General features: G+C 42.0%; 1 protein-coding gene across 1 annotated transcript in view; it reads right to left on the bottom strand.

The window, feature by feature from the left end:
* The window catches only part of LOC126457994 (uncharacterized), a 375,721-nt gene that overhangs the window by 88,494 nt on the left and 271,952 nt on the right, over positions 1-15,275 (bottom strand). Inside the window, exons 14-15 of the mRNA XM_050094761.1 lie at positions 11,491-11,687; positions 11,111-11,246 (exon numbers count right to left, since the gene is read on the bottom strand). Coding sequence (XP_049950718.1) covers positions 11,111-11,246; positions 11,491-11,687 — 333 coding nt within the window. The remainder of the gene's footprint in view (positions 1-11,110; positions 11,247-11,490; positions 11,688-15,275) is intronic.

Raw genomic sequence — 15,275 nt, forward strand, 5'->3', positions numbered from 1 at the left:
AGGAAAGGTTAACTACTGAATTAGGGTGTTGTGGTTCCAGATTGTGTTGATTAGAATTTGAGGTTTTGGGGGAAGTGGAGCTGGAAGTGGGTGATTGAGTAGATGGGAGAGACTGGGTCTGTGTGCAATGAGAGGAGGTTGAGGTTTGCTGGAAAGGTTGTGGAGGGTGAGCGAGTTGCCTTTCCTAATCCTACTCCTAATGATCCAACTCCCCAAGACACTATCCAAATTGAACCCTTCCTGGAACAGTTCTGTCCTCCATCACAGCAGGACCCACCTCCTCTTCCTCAAAATCACCCTCTCCAAACCTGCCAGTAATTTCTCACATCCAGCCTTGCCTCTCAATCCTTCTTGAAAAACCTTAATCCTACTCCCAACATCACCACTGCTGAAGCTGAGGCTATCCGTGATCTGAAGGCTGACCAATCCATCTTCATTCTTCCGGCAGACAAGGGTTCCATGACCGTGGTACTTGATCGTCGGGAGTATGTGGCTGAGGGACTGCATCAGCTTTCAGACAAAACTACATACAAAGTTTGGCAAGGTAATCCCATTCCTGATGTCCAGGCTGAGCTTCAAGGAATCCTCAGAACCTTAGGCCCCCTACAAAACCTTTGACCTGACTCCATCAACCTCCTGACCCCACTGACACCCCGCACCCCTACCTTCTACCTACTTCCTAAAATTCACAAACCCAATCATCCCGGCCGCCCCATTGTAGCTGGTACCAAGCCCCCACAGAACATATCTCTGGCTATGTAGATCAACATCTTCAACCCATTACATGCAGTCTCCCATCCTTCATCAAAGACACCAACCACTTTCTCCAACGCCTGGAATCCTTACCCAATCTTTTACCCCCGGAAACCATCCTTGTAACCATTGATGCCACTTCCTTGTACACAAATATTCCGCACGTCCAGGGCTTCGCTGTGATGGAGCACTTCCTTTCACGCCGATCACCTGCCACCCTACCTAAAACCTCTTTCCTCATTACCTTAGCCAGCTTCATCCTGACTCACAACTTCTTCACTTTCGAAGACCAGACATGCCAACAATTAAAGGGAACAGCCATGGGTACCAGGATGGCCCCCTCGTACACCAACCTATTTATGGGTCACCTAGAGGAAGCCCTCTTGGTTACCCAGGCCTGCCAACCCAAAGTTTGGTACAGATTTTTTGATGACATCTTCATGATTTGGACTCACAGTGAAGAAGAACTCCAGAATTTCCTCTCCAACCTCAACTCCTTTGGTTCCATCAGATTCACCTGGTCCTACTCCAAATCCCATGCCACTTTCCTTGACATTGACCTCCATCTGTCCAATGGCCAGCTTCACACGTCCGTCCACATCAAACCCACCAACAAGCAACAGTACCTCCATTATGACAGCTGCCACCCATTCCATATCAAACGGTCTCTTCCCTACAGCCTAGGTCTTCGTGGCAAACAAATCTGCTCCAGTACGGAATCCCTGAACCATTACACCAACAACCTGATAACAGCTTTCGCATCCCCCAACTACCCTCCCGACCTGGTACAGAAGCAAATAACCAGAACCACTTCCTCATCCCTTCAAACCCAGAACCTCCCACAGAAGAACCCCAAAAGTGCCCCACTTGTGACAGGATACTTTACAGGACTGGATCAGACTCTGTATGTGGCTCTCCAGCAGGGATACAACTTCCTCAAATCCTGCCCTGAAATGAGATCCATCCTTCATGAAATCCTCCCCATTCCACCAAGAGTGTCTTTCCGCCATCCACCTAACCTTTGTAACCTCTTAGTTCATCCCTATGAAATCCCCAAACCACCTTCCCTACCCTCTGGCTCCTACCCTTGTAACCACCCCAGTGAAAAACCTGTCCCATGCACCCTCCCACCTTCACCTACTCCAGTCCTGTAACCCGGAAGGTGAACACGATCAAAGGCAGAGCCACGTGTGAAAGCACCCACGTGATTTACCACTGACCTGCCTACACTGTGAAGCTTTCTATGTGGGAATGACCAGCAACAAACTGTCCATTCGCATGAATGGACACAGGCAGACAGTGTTTGTTGGTAATGAGGATCACCCTGTGGCTAAACATGCCTTGGTGCACAGCCAGCACATCTTGGCACAGTGTTACACCGTCCGGGTTATCTGGATACTTCCCACTAACACCAACCTATCAGAACTCCGGAAATGGGAATTTTCCCTTCAGTATATCCTCTCTTCCCGTTACCCACCAGGCCTCAACCTCCGCTAATTTCAAGTTGCCGCCACTCATACCTCACCTGTCATTCAACAACATCTTTGCCTCTGTACTTCCGCCTCGACTGACATCTCTGCCCAAACTCTTTGCCTTTATAAATGTCTGCTTGTGTCCGTATATGTGCGGATGGATATGTGTGTGTGTGCGAGTGTATACCTGTCCTTTTTTCCCGCTAAGGTAAGTCTTTCCACTTCTGGGATAGGAATGACTCCTTACCCTCTCCCTTAAAACCCACATCCTTTCGTCTTTCCCTCTCCTTCCCTCTTTCCTGATGAAGCAACCGAGGGTTGCGAAAGCTTGAATTTTGTGTGTGTGTTTGTGTGTCTATCAACATACCAACACTTTCATTTGGTAAGTTACACCATCTTTGTTTTTAGATATATTTTTCCCACGTGGAATGTTTCCCACTATTATATTCATAGAGAGAGAGAGAGAGAGAGAGAGAGAGAGAGAGAGAGAGACAGAGAGAGAGAAAGAAAGAGGGAGAGAGAGGGGGAGGAGAGCAAATAGTCACACGAGTACGTGTGTGCATGGAGTCTGAAAGGAACATGAGTTCTCCTGTATTAAGGCAGAAGAGGTTAATTTGATTAAGAAGGTCAGCCAAGAGGGCACCTCTCGGACAGTTTCTGGGAGAACCCCAAAGGGACCCATGTATAGTCACACCTTGCAGCAGAAAGGGGTGAGGTAGCTGCCCAATAAGCTGGAGGAAGTCTGCCCTGATGGCATCATATGATGGAGGGATGTAACTGGTACAAAGGGAAAAGGTCAAGTGAGGAAGGAAAAGGTGAACTGCAACAGCTTGAGGGGAGGTACTCAGGGAGATGGGTTGACCAAGAATGACATCCCATGTCCTGTGAGATGGAATACCAACCTCAGGGGAAGTTCAAAATGGAACAGGATGAAATGTGAGAGCACAAAGCGGTCATGAGGATGTAATTTTGTTTCCTGAAGGCAGAGAACAAGTGGATACAGCAGTTCTTAGAAGAGCCATAAATCCTAAGAAGAGCTGTAAATCCTCTTCGTTCGATTGACGGCCACAAATGTTCCATTGGAGGAGAGTCATGACGGGTAAAAAATGAAGGGGTGTCATCACGGTGGCTGCCAACTGCCAGCCTTTGAAGAATCGCTGCTACAGGGCACGGAGGCAGGAGGACCCTGCACCATGAGGTCTACAGAAGCATCAGCATTCTTCTGCTGTTGGCCTGCAGAATCCAGGGCAGAAAAATGGTTGGTGGTGTGCACTGGCGACAAACAGAGGTCAGCCAGGTGAGGGTATCACATGGCGACACCGTTGAAGACGATCTTTGAGTCAGCGAAGGAGAAGACCATTTGCCTTTGTTTGAATTCTTCAAGCTTTTCCGGTTAGCAGAGAAAGACTGAGGTGTTGGTTGGCCGGAGAGACATAGGAAGTCTTCACGGGAGTATTCTATCTGTCCTTTCCAGGCCGCTGGTTGAGTAGCTGGTGGCTTCGCCCCATGAGGCGAGAGTTAGGTGGTGTGTTGCACAGCTGGAGGAGGAGACAGGGATGCTACCATGACAGTGGGCGATTTGACAAGCGAGGTGCTAAATCTGAGGTCACATGTCTGGATGGCCATGTCTTTCGCAGAGCGAGATGTAGCAAGAACAGTACTGCAGGTGCCAGATGGTAGCACGCAGGGTTTCTGACTAGCCAACAACTTGCAAGCGGACGGGTAAGGTACTTTTTCTTTCATCCAGATCTCCTGGACAGCCTGCTCATCAAGATACTTGGGACAATGGTGGAAGGTGGCGACATGGCTGCCAGTGCAGTTGATGCAGCGGGGAGGAGAAGGCGGACAATCGCCCTAGTGAGCATCCCTCCCACAGGTTACACATTCTGCCAGGTGTTGACAGAACTCTAGAGTGTGGTTGTAACAATGACACTGATAACAGGACATAGGATTTGGAATATACTGTCTGAATGTGATAACTTCATAAGCTGCTTTGATATTTGATGGAAGAACCACTCAATCAAATGTGAGAAGGAGAGTGCATGTGGGCACTAAGGGGGCATCTACTTTTCTCATCACCCAATGGATGGCAATGACACTCTGATCACAAAGGTATGTTTGGATTTCTGCCTATGTCAGACCATCAAGCACCCTAGTGTAAATAACACCATGGGAAGAATTCAGCATTCAATAGGCCTTGACACAAACAGGATAGCCATAGAGGAGCGAAGCTGCAAGCAGGTGTTGTGCTTGAGAATCAGAAACAGTCTCCAAAAGCAAAGTGCCATTGCGTAAATGAGAGTAGGATTTCATAGGGCCAACAACTGCATCAACAACTCTCTGAATAATAAACGGATTTACTGTTGTGTAGGACTGACAGTTTTGTGTATGTGAAACCATGAAGAACCTTGGTGCAGCTGGGAGTGTCTTTGAATCGTTACCCTCATTCCGTTTATGTCTTGTAGCCATTGCCTGTGAAGATGATTGGCTCATTGTGAGAAAATCCCCCATAACTGCCAGCGTCTCTGATGGTGCCCCCCCCCCCCCTTCCCTCCAAATTGGACGCCCACTTCAGAAGGGGCACACCCACCTTAGGTGATTGTTCACACATAAGGTCACACCTTCCGAATGCCTGACAGAGGGACCAATTGGCAATTTGGGAAGGTAGCAACTGAGGAAATCACCCCTCCCTGGGCCTGGCCTGTACCTGAGGGTATGTGTGAACCCTACCTATTGACTTGGGCCTGGGAATTACCCATTGCCCAGTGACCTGTTACACATCAGACATGTGGGCTGGCCTTCAGGAGCACACAGGGAAGAAGAAGAAAAAGAGGAACTTCAAACGCCAAAGTGGAGGAAGGATAGGAGAAGGTGAATGGAGAATGAAAAAAGGAACTGTGGAGAGTATTCTGATATTGACTACCGAAAATGCAGAATACATTTCCAAAAACAGTCCAGACATGTTCCCCAAGGGAGAGGAAAAAGAACAGCAAGAGGATAAATATGCAGCATGGAAGGGAAAACATGCTGCAAAGGCTGGGGACCCGTGCTAGCCAAGCAAGAACTCTCCAGAGAGCGGTGGGCCCCCTGGGGGCTTGTACTATGTCGCTGCTTGAAAATGACATTATGCAGCTATCACTACTCACTACATTCAGAGGTCTCTCATTTGTCCTGGAGATGATTAGTTACAACAGACATCATCTGCCTCACTTGGCCACCCTTCAAAAACCTAGTACCCTCTTACTGACTGGCAAAAGCACATCAGACAACCAACACATCCCCTGGACTTCCACAAGCATAACTGCTTTCAATTCCACGAAGACTTTCCCAGCCATGTCTTGAGGGACCCACTGTGTTCATGGATCACAAGCACCTTATGTCAGTGTTTCATGGAGCCATGGAGCTCAGCTCTCTGTGCAAAGTCGGCAGGTTGATTTCATTGCACAATTTACAACTGACATCTGACACATCTCCAGCCAGCTCAACGTCATCGCTGATTGTTGGTCTCACGACTGTGCATTGATTGCAGCTGGTGGCGCCCTGGCTGTTGGTCAAGAACCAGATCCCTTCCTTCTTCAATGTCAGCTGGATCCATCATCAAATGGTTTGCATCATGGACTCTTTCCTCTGCAAGGTTCTTGCCGAAAGGTATAGTGTGACATGTCATGCAATAAGGTTCGCACCTTATTCCAGCTAAATACAGGGTTGCCACAAGTTTCCCCAAGTGAAGTTCCCTGATATTTCCCCAGCACCCAAACAAGTTTTAGCATTTTTCCCTGACAAATTTAGAGATCTCAAGGGTAAGTTAAGATGTAAGTTGAGAATCTGTCTTTGCACGTACGGAACAAGAAACAATAGTGCAAATGAGGAAATATCTAAAAAATACTTGCAAGCAGATGGCGTTTCCTGAGGTCAGCAAAAATCTTAAGTACTAACGTTAACATCTTTTGTAATGAACTGTTTTTAGATGGAGAAGCAACCCAAACAGTACATGTGTTTCATTAAGACCACTGATGTTATTTCATTTCAATAAAACAAAACACATTTGGTGACAAAAATATGCGTGTTCTTGGAGTTGCATGACAGATTTAAAAATCTTCACTGATTTCAGAAATAATCTCAGAAAAAAGTGATTTCAGAAATAACCTCAGAAAAAAGTAGGCCTCTTGAAAGTAGACGGGGAAGCTACGAACAACGCTGTAGGTGACCGCCAATAAAATGTTAGTTCTACTATGTTCGTTATTATCAATTATAGCTCAATGTGTTGTATCCATTATTGTGCATGTATTTTGTGATTTTTCCTTCAAGAAATATATGAATACAAAGCATACAAACTTCCAGCAATGGACACAATTTTCTTCTTCCATACTTTCTAACATATAAACTACTTTTTAAGTGGCAAAATGTACTAGAACAAATAAAATGTCTGCAAAACACCACACTGCAAAATTACTTGAGGTGAGACAGTGGCAATTCCTAAAATCCATTGCCCATGGTCTCTGGCCTGCTGAAGAGCATCACAGTCCTGGGTCTGTGGATAAACCATGAAAATCTGCTGCATACACCCCATACAAACAGATATAGCCTGTGGGCAGATTGGTGAGTCTAGATCTGATGGGCTGGGCCTGCACATTACTGGGAACCGAATGGCTTCAGATTGGCAGGCCAGATCCATTACAGATACCAGCAGAAACGGGCTGCAGTTTTGGCTCGTAGCAGCTATTCATGACCCAAAGACCGCAAGTTGATGAAATGAGACCACAGTGATCAACTCATACAAAAGATAACTTGTTCAAGTTCTCTGAGAATCAATAATAATGAGAATAGACAGAAACTCACCATAAATATGATCTCTGAGCCACAGACAGGCATATAGAAAAGACAATCACACTCTCACAACTACATATTCAGCCATAGCTTTTGTCAGAAAATGAGAACACACACACACACACACACGCACACACACACACACACACACACACACACACACACACACACACACACATTCACACAATCACTAGATACAACCCACACACACATGACCCCTGCCTCTGGCCACTGCATATACGGTATCAGAGAATTGGATCCACACAAGCCGCTCCTCATGCCTCCCTGCCTCTCGTTGGCAGCTGCTAGACAAATGGCAAGAAATGGTGGCAGCACTGACTGCAATTGAAGGGAGTGGTAGAAAGGGAGAAACAGTAGTAGTGAGGAGTAGGGAAGCGGTGCACATATTCAGCTGCTCCAGCCAATGATGATGCACGAAATCTCAGTAAGTAAACCATTTCATCTAGTGAAACAAAAATGAGGTTTTTCCCGTGTTTTTTTTTCAAATTTCCCAGATGTGTTTGAAATTCCCTGATATTCCCTGATTTCCAAAACCTGTGGCAACCCTGAAATGGCACCGCCACATTTTTGACATTTTTTGCAACTTGTTTCACCCGGGCATTAAAGCTAGTGTTAAATTAGTGGCTGATAAGGTTGTCTGGGCGAGACTGCAAAGGGATTGTTGACAGTGGGCAAAGTGTTGTCACATATGTCAATCTTAAAAAATTGCTCACCATGTTTCTGTTCCTATCTCTTCTTTCCTCTCCCCTTCAGGGTGATTTACACACATCCACTTTGATATTGTTGGCTCTTTCCTCCCCTCTTGTGGTTTCTGCTACCTTGTGACAATAACAGACAGATTCACAAGCTTGTTTAAGGCTGTTCCATTGCTGCTCTCTTCCTTGCCCAGGTTCGTTCATGTCCCCAGTCACACTACCCCTACTTCAAACAATATATACAAAGAAGCTCTGTAAGTCAAAAACAAATTCCATGCGTACAAAGTCTTGGGCACAGCTATAAATAAAAACTCTGGCAATGTCAGGCTTCTCAGTAAGTTGTAGACTATGTTTCAAAGCTGTGGGAACATCAATTTACTTCCCGGAGTGGTTCAGAGTTACTCTCACTACCAAATTCAGATACTTTCTTGGTTGTCCCAAACGCTTCTTGGGTAGTATTTCATGCTGACACAGACCATATTGAGGATTCTTTTGTGGTAAGGTGTAATTCATTTATATTAGAACTGTGCATGTTTCCATAGTGTCTGTCACCGGTTTATTGATTATAACAGAAAAACAAAATAGAGAAATTAAGCATCAACAGCATATTCCACCACATCAACTAAAACAGTCTGATGATGCTTGGTCAGTTTTTGGATTCCATGCCTGTAGAAAGTTACTAGTTTGGCAACAAAGATATCATCAGTCTAAGTGTAAAGTATATTTTCAGTTACAAAAGTTTTTCATGATGGTTGCTCAATAAGGAGCAAGAAGGGTAAATGTCTGTGGGTGCAAGATAAGAATAAGTGTGATAGCAACACTTGATGCTGTTTCTTTGGTTGGCTTTCTTACATGGCGAGTGCAAGGCATCTCTGTTGTTGGCAACAGATGCGAACTGTGATGTCACACACTTGGGATACAGTTTGTAAAAGAAAACAGTTCCTTTGTGCCACCAGATAAGTAACATTGAATTCTGAGGACTCACATTGGCCATTGCTGTTTCTTTCTATTTTCCTCAAGATTGTCTACAGAAAGTAAATGCCTCATGAAGGTCAAATGGCTGCAGGTCATCACATTTGTCAGTCACTGGGTATACTAACTTAACCATAGTTATAAACCATAAAAACCTTCTTCATCAAATCCCATTAATCTTCTTGAAAGTGGTGAATACATCACATTTAAACTATCCTATTTGAAATGAAAGAGCTATTAGGTAAACATTAACATCGAAACTCAACAAGTTTGATGAAAGGATATGCATGAAGAGCTACATGAATTTGCAGTTCTCATATTCATTCCATGGGGTAGAGGTAAACAACCTTATAATCAGGACAGAGGGGACACAATCAAACACACTTCACCACGTGACAACATATTGGAAATGCACCGTTCTGGGACAACAGTCATAAAACTACAACAAGTCATTGACAATTGCACAGTAGTCAAAAGCTGTGGAGGCCTCCCAAAAACTTTTTGGGTCTATGACACTCATTTGCAGGACACCAAGAATTTAGGACAGGGTGCACTAACCGTTACATTGATGTTGTCAACTCAACTGATGTTGGGGGCAGGAATTTGAAGCATTTGCAATAAAAACTAATTTGAGAAAAGTGTGTTTAAAATTTGATTTCCATTTTCATTTTCAATAATGTCTTAGTTCACATTTACTGATAGTCTGTGCTTGTTACAATAAAAGTTCATTCACACACTCTGTACATTAGCAAAAATTAAAACATGTGACCTACAGATATAATTACTAACAACGTTGTGTCTTATTTTACTACATGTCAACTATCTCACCACAGTGTTTTTTCTGCATGACAGCTTAAGCGAACACCACAGAAAATTCACATTGAATGTAACCACTCATGGATAGGAAATTGAAGTTTGTCTAGCTTTAACTGTTAAGCTGAAACCATTATCTTCAGCTAATTTAAGTAGTATTATGGTTTTGGGCACAACAGGTATTAAATAAGTTATTCTAAACGTACAGACTTCTGTGTGCTCATCACTGATTGGCTGTTGTTTTATGGTCGTAGCTCAACAATAATGCATTTCTGACCTATGATTAACTTAAATATTTTGCTCAAATTGTTTTACCCCAACTTAGTCTGCCTTATTGTCAGGTTGTTTTTCCTCACATTGTATACACTCTGTCACAGACATACTGTACCAGTGCTAGTACTCAAAACTGAGGCATACAAGTTTTTTGAGTAAAATACATGTAAAATTTAATGGTGAAGCTCATGCTGCCTGTATTCTGTTGGAAACTTAAGAACATCCTCTTCAGAACTGAAGCTGGTAACATGGTAAAAATTTAGTACAGTTACAGACAGCTCTCAAAACTGACCATTTAGTGGGCGGAAAGATTTTTTTCATGTTGCGAGAAGACAATTTTGCTGGCTCAGATGTGTTAGGTTTTTAAGTTAAATTATCTGCTTGTAAATATAATTTTGGTTTTCTACTCAAGGATAAGTCTTTTTTACACCTCCTGTTACAACAGAATTTTTTTTCATTTGAAATGTGCAATAAAATATAATTTTCTTGTTTAGTAATCACTGCAAAAGAACACATTTACCTGGTTTCAGTTTACTATAATGTATGCTATAAATGCTTTCTGTTTTGTTCAGGTAATAGGATACCTGGCCATTATGCACTTGAGATATTCTGAAATATCAATACAGCTGGCCATAACCAGAATGCATGCTGAATTTCATTTAAAGTTTAATATGCTGTTGGAAGAGACTGTTGAAATAATATCTTTTTGATATGACCTAAAAAATTAATGGTGGTGAGTTAAATTTTGTCACACTTCTGGTGATTCATTGATGGAGTTAAATTTAGTTACATTTCAGGTGATTCACTGACTGGAATTTGTTTTACATGAAGTGCATATCATCACCATTTGAGATTATGAAGCTGACCTCATTTCTGTAAGTTTCTGACTCAATATAGTACAAATTTCACCATTAAATTTGTTATTTATGACTTACTTGTATATCAGTCATGCTTCTCTAACAGCAGTATTGTTTTAGATCTGCCTAGTAATGTAATGGTATTGTAATATTCAAACTTCTTAATGCAGGAATATATTTTAAAATAAATAAAATCAGCTATTCAAATAATGCTGAGTAAGCAAAATGACACAATTTCAGAGACTTTACTGGTCTCATACAGATGTATGTATGTATATCGACGGAATCAGAGGGTGAAAATTTGCACCAATTCCTGACCTTGGTACAAATTTTCACTTGCTGCTTCTAATTATGCACATATAACATTGAATACTGTTACAACTTAATGCAACTGAATTACACAATTCTGATGTAAGTTACTCCTTACCTCTGCAATGAATTAAGAATTTCTTCAGATGCAAATTCCAGCAATATTGATGTGTTAGCTAAGTGAAGAGAGTATTTATTGGCTTTACTGAATGCAGCAGCTGTACCCACAGGAGACTTTGGATCTGCTCCTCCATCTAATGAAATACAAACAATTCATAATCAAAAAGTGCAAAATATAAGTATTTCATATTGAAAGTATCTAACTTATTTTGTTCATCATAATCAATGTTTTTGGAAAGCCCGCCAGTGTCACTCATGATTTAAATAATGAAAAATGCACCAGTTACCAACTTCTATAAATACTGTTTGCTGCTGTTTGAGTGAGATAGAAACAGACCCACAAACCATATTGTTCTAAAATGGTAGATAGTGTCTTACTTTTCTTCCAAAATTCATATTCCTTCTGTTGACGCTCTGTGCGGTATTCCTCTGCTTTCTCCATAGCTTGCATTAATAAGTCTGTTGGGAACAGTTCAACAGCTTTCATTTTAATATCACGTGAACTTATTACTTCATCATCAAGCCAGGCAGACAAGTCAAGACTTGGTTGCAGTTCACATGAAATCCGTACATTCCTGCATTCACAGAAATTTAGCGTTATACATATAGATGCTAAGTTAAATAAGTAATTAATTTAAATAATTGGCTTTTGAAGGAGAATTTTTAATGGCCCTTACTTAATTTTTCTCACATTGACAACAGTAAGATAAACACAATCAAATGAGATATGAAGAATTTCTTATAATTCATATTTTTGGAATAAATACTTCTTGCCATAAAATTGTCTCTTGACATGACAGTGAAGATAAAATAAAGGAAAAAATTTCTGTCTACATGTCAACAGACTGGAATTCCATAATGTACATTTTTGACAACTAAGCATAAAAGTATTTATTATTAAACAACTTTACTTGAGAAAACATAGTCATTTTCAAACGGCCTTAAGTGGCTCTGATAGATCCTTTGTAAAGAATATAAATAGGTTAAGTATCAAAATTTGGGAGTTCCATCATTGCTGTTTCCGCATTCTTAGTTTATTTCCTTTCCCACTGACATGACTATTTGTGAACATTAATGATTTTGGTCGGATTCACAATATTTGCTCTTAAGACAGAATATACTTTTTTAATCTTTGTACCATAATAAAAAACTCTGCTCTGGATTCTGAAAGGTATAAATTAAGTAACAAAACTTTCTGATTTCTTGCGACAAGTTTGTGACATGCATAGATGTCCACAGAACTGTTTTCAAGGTAGAACAACATTCTAAAATTGTCATTTCTTTACATAACTGGATCTGGGACTTTAAAGACATGTTATGCCCCAAGAACTAAATTTTAGTACAGATACACATTTATTATATCCCAAATTCCAGGATGGAATAACGACAACGTTTTGAAAAGGCTAGATTGCTACTCATCATATAGAGGAGATGTATAGTCGCAGACAGACACAACAAACACACACACACACACACACACACACACACACACACAGACCATTGTGTCTCTGGCCAGACGGACTGCAGGCAACTGTGTCTGACGGGAGAGTCTGGGTAGGGAGCGAAGGAAGAGACAGGGGTGGGGAGGGGAAGGGCTAGCAGGATAGTGGTAGGGAAAGATGTAGTGCTGCTTGTGGGAGCATGCAGGAATGTGGTGGAGATAGGGCAGGGCTGTATGTACAATCAGGAGGTTTGGCTTGGGGCGGGGGAAGCAAAAAAGGAGAGAATTATAGGAGGGAAAAGAAAAAGAGAGAAAAGAGAAATAGAGAGACTAGTGGGTGCATTGGTGGAATAGAGGACTATAGAAGGCTGTTTAGTGTTGGAGTGGGAGCAGGGGAGGAGACAGGTGGGTGAAGGACAGGGACTAGTGTAGGTTGAGACCAGTGGGGTAACAGGAAAGCAAGATATATTACAGGGAGAGTTCCCAACTGCACAATTCAGAAGAGCTGGTGCTCGTAGGAAGGATCCAGATAGCATAGGCTGTGAAGAAGTCTTTGAAGTGAAGCACATTCCTTTGTGCTCCCAGACACAGCACTATACCCTCCCCAACCCAGTCTCCTTCTTACCTCCACCATCCAGACTGCTTCTCCCTTCAGGAGCAGCTGCCCAAAGTCCAGCCTCAGTGGCCAGAGACAGCTGTCATGTGTGTGTGAATTGTGCTTGTGTGAATGTGTGCGTGTTTTCAACATTACAAGAAGGCCTTTTGGCTGTAAGCTTACTTGTTTAGCAGGCTTTTTGTTGTGCCTGTCTGCAACACCACATCTCTTCATACGGTGAATTATCCACTCAACATTTCTATATCTACATCTATATCTATACTCTGCAAACCACCATGAGATGCAAAGCAGAGGGTGTGTCCCGCTGTACCAGTTATGGAGATTTCTTCCTCTTCAATTCACCTATGGATTGTGGGAAGAATGATTGTTTGAATGCCTCTGTATGTCTGCAACAATTACTCTAATCTTACCCTCACAATCCCTATGTGAGCAATATGTAAGGGGTTGTAGTATATTCCTAGAGTAACCAATTAAAGCTGGTTCTTGAAGCTTTGTTAATAGAATTTTTTGGCATGGCTTACCTCTACCTTCAATAGTCTTCCAGTTCAGTTTTTTCAGTATCTCCATGACACTCTTCCACATATTAAACAAATCTGTGACCATTTGTGCAGCCCTTCTCTGTATATGTTCAATACCCCTTTTAGTCATATTTGGCATGGGTCTCTCACACTTGAGCAATATTCTAGAACAGGTCACATGAGTGATTTGTAAGTAATCTCCTTTGTAGGCTGATTGCACTTCCCCAGTATTCTACCAATAAACTGAAGTCTACTACCTGCTTTACCCCAAGGCTGAACCTATGTGATCATTCCATTTCAATATCCCTACAAAGGTATTTGTATGAGTTGGCTGATTCCAACAGTAACTTATTGAGATTATAGTCATAGGATGCTATATTTTTTTCATTTTGTGATGTGCAAAATTTTACATTTCTGAACGTTTAAAGCAAGACGCCAATCTCTGCAACACGTTAAAATCTTATCAAGATCTGACTGAGTATTTGTGCAGCTTCTTTCAGATAGTACTTCATTATAGATAACTGCATCATCTGAAAAAAACCTGATTTTACTGTCTGCCAGGTCATTGATATACAACATGAACAGCAAGGGTCCCAACACACTTCTCTGTGGCACACCCAAGGTTATTTCTACATATGATACTGACTCTCCATCCAAGATAACATGCTGCATCCTCCCTACCAAAATGTCCTAAATCCAGTCACAAACTTCACTTGATACCCTACCTCACTGTACTTTTGACAATAAGCATAGGTGCAGTAATGCTTTTCGGAAATCAAGAAATACTGCATCTACCTGGTTGCCTTGATCCAAAGCTTTCAGTATGTCATGTGAGAAAAGTGCAAGTTGGGTTTCACATGACTGATGTTTTCAAAATCGATGCTGGTCAGCATTGAGGAGGTTATACTGTTCAAGATCTCTCAGTATGTTTGAGCTCAGAATATGTTCTAAGCTTCTACAACAAATCAATGCCAAGGATACTGGATGGTAATTCTTGTGGATAACTTTAACTACTCTTCTTGTAGACGGGTGTGACCTGTGCCTCTTTCCAAGAATTGGGCCATGGTTTTTTTGTTTGAGGGATCCATGACAGCTTATAGTTAGAAGAGGGGCTAACTCAGCTGCAAATTCAGTATAGAATCTGATAGGGATTCCATGGGGGCCTGGAGCTTTTTTCAATTTTAATGATTTCAGATGTTTCTGAACACCACTGACACTACTACCTATTTCATTCATCTTTCAAATGGTATGAGGATTAAATTGGGACAGTTCTGAGTTTTCCTTTGTAAATGAACATTTGAAAAAGGAGTTAAGCATTTCAGCTTTTGCTTTGCTACTCTCAATTTCAGTTTGTCTCATTCACTAGGGACTGGACGCACTTTGGTGTCACTAATGGCCTTCACATACAACCAGAATGTCTTTGGGTTTTGTGAAAGATCACTTGACAATATTCTGCTGCAGTAGACACTGAAAGCTTCATGCATTGCTCTCTTGACAGCCAAACAGGTTTCATTCAGCATCTATCTATCTATAGCCCCATGCTTCACTTTACACCTGTTATGCAGTAATCTCTGTTTCTTTAAAAGCT

The sequence above is a fragment of the Schistocerca serialis genome, chromosome 2 (genome assembly GCF_023864345.2).
Source record: "Schistocerca serialis cubense isolate TAMUIC-IGC-003099 chromosome 2, iqSchSeri2.2, whole genome shotgun sequence".
NCBI lineage: Eukaryota > Metazoa > Arthropoda > Insecta > Orthoptera > Acrididae > Schistocerca > Schistocerca serialis.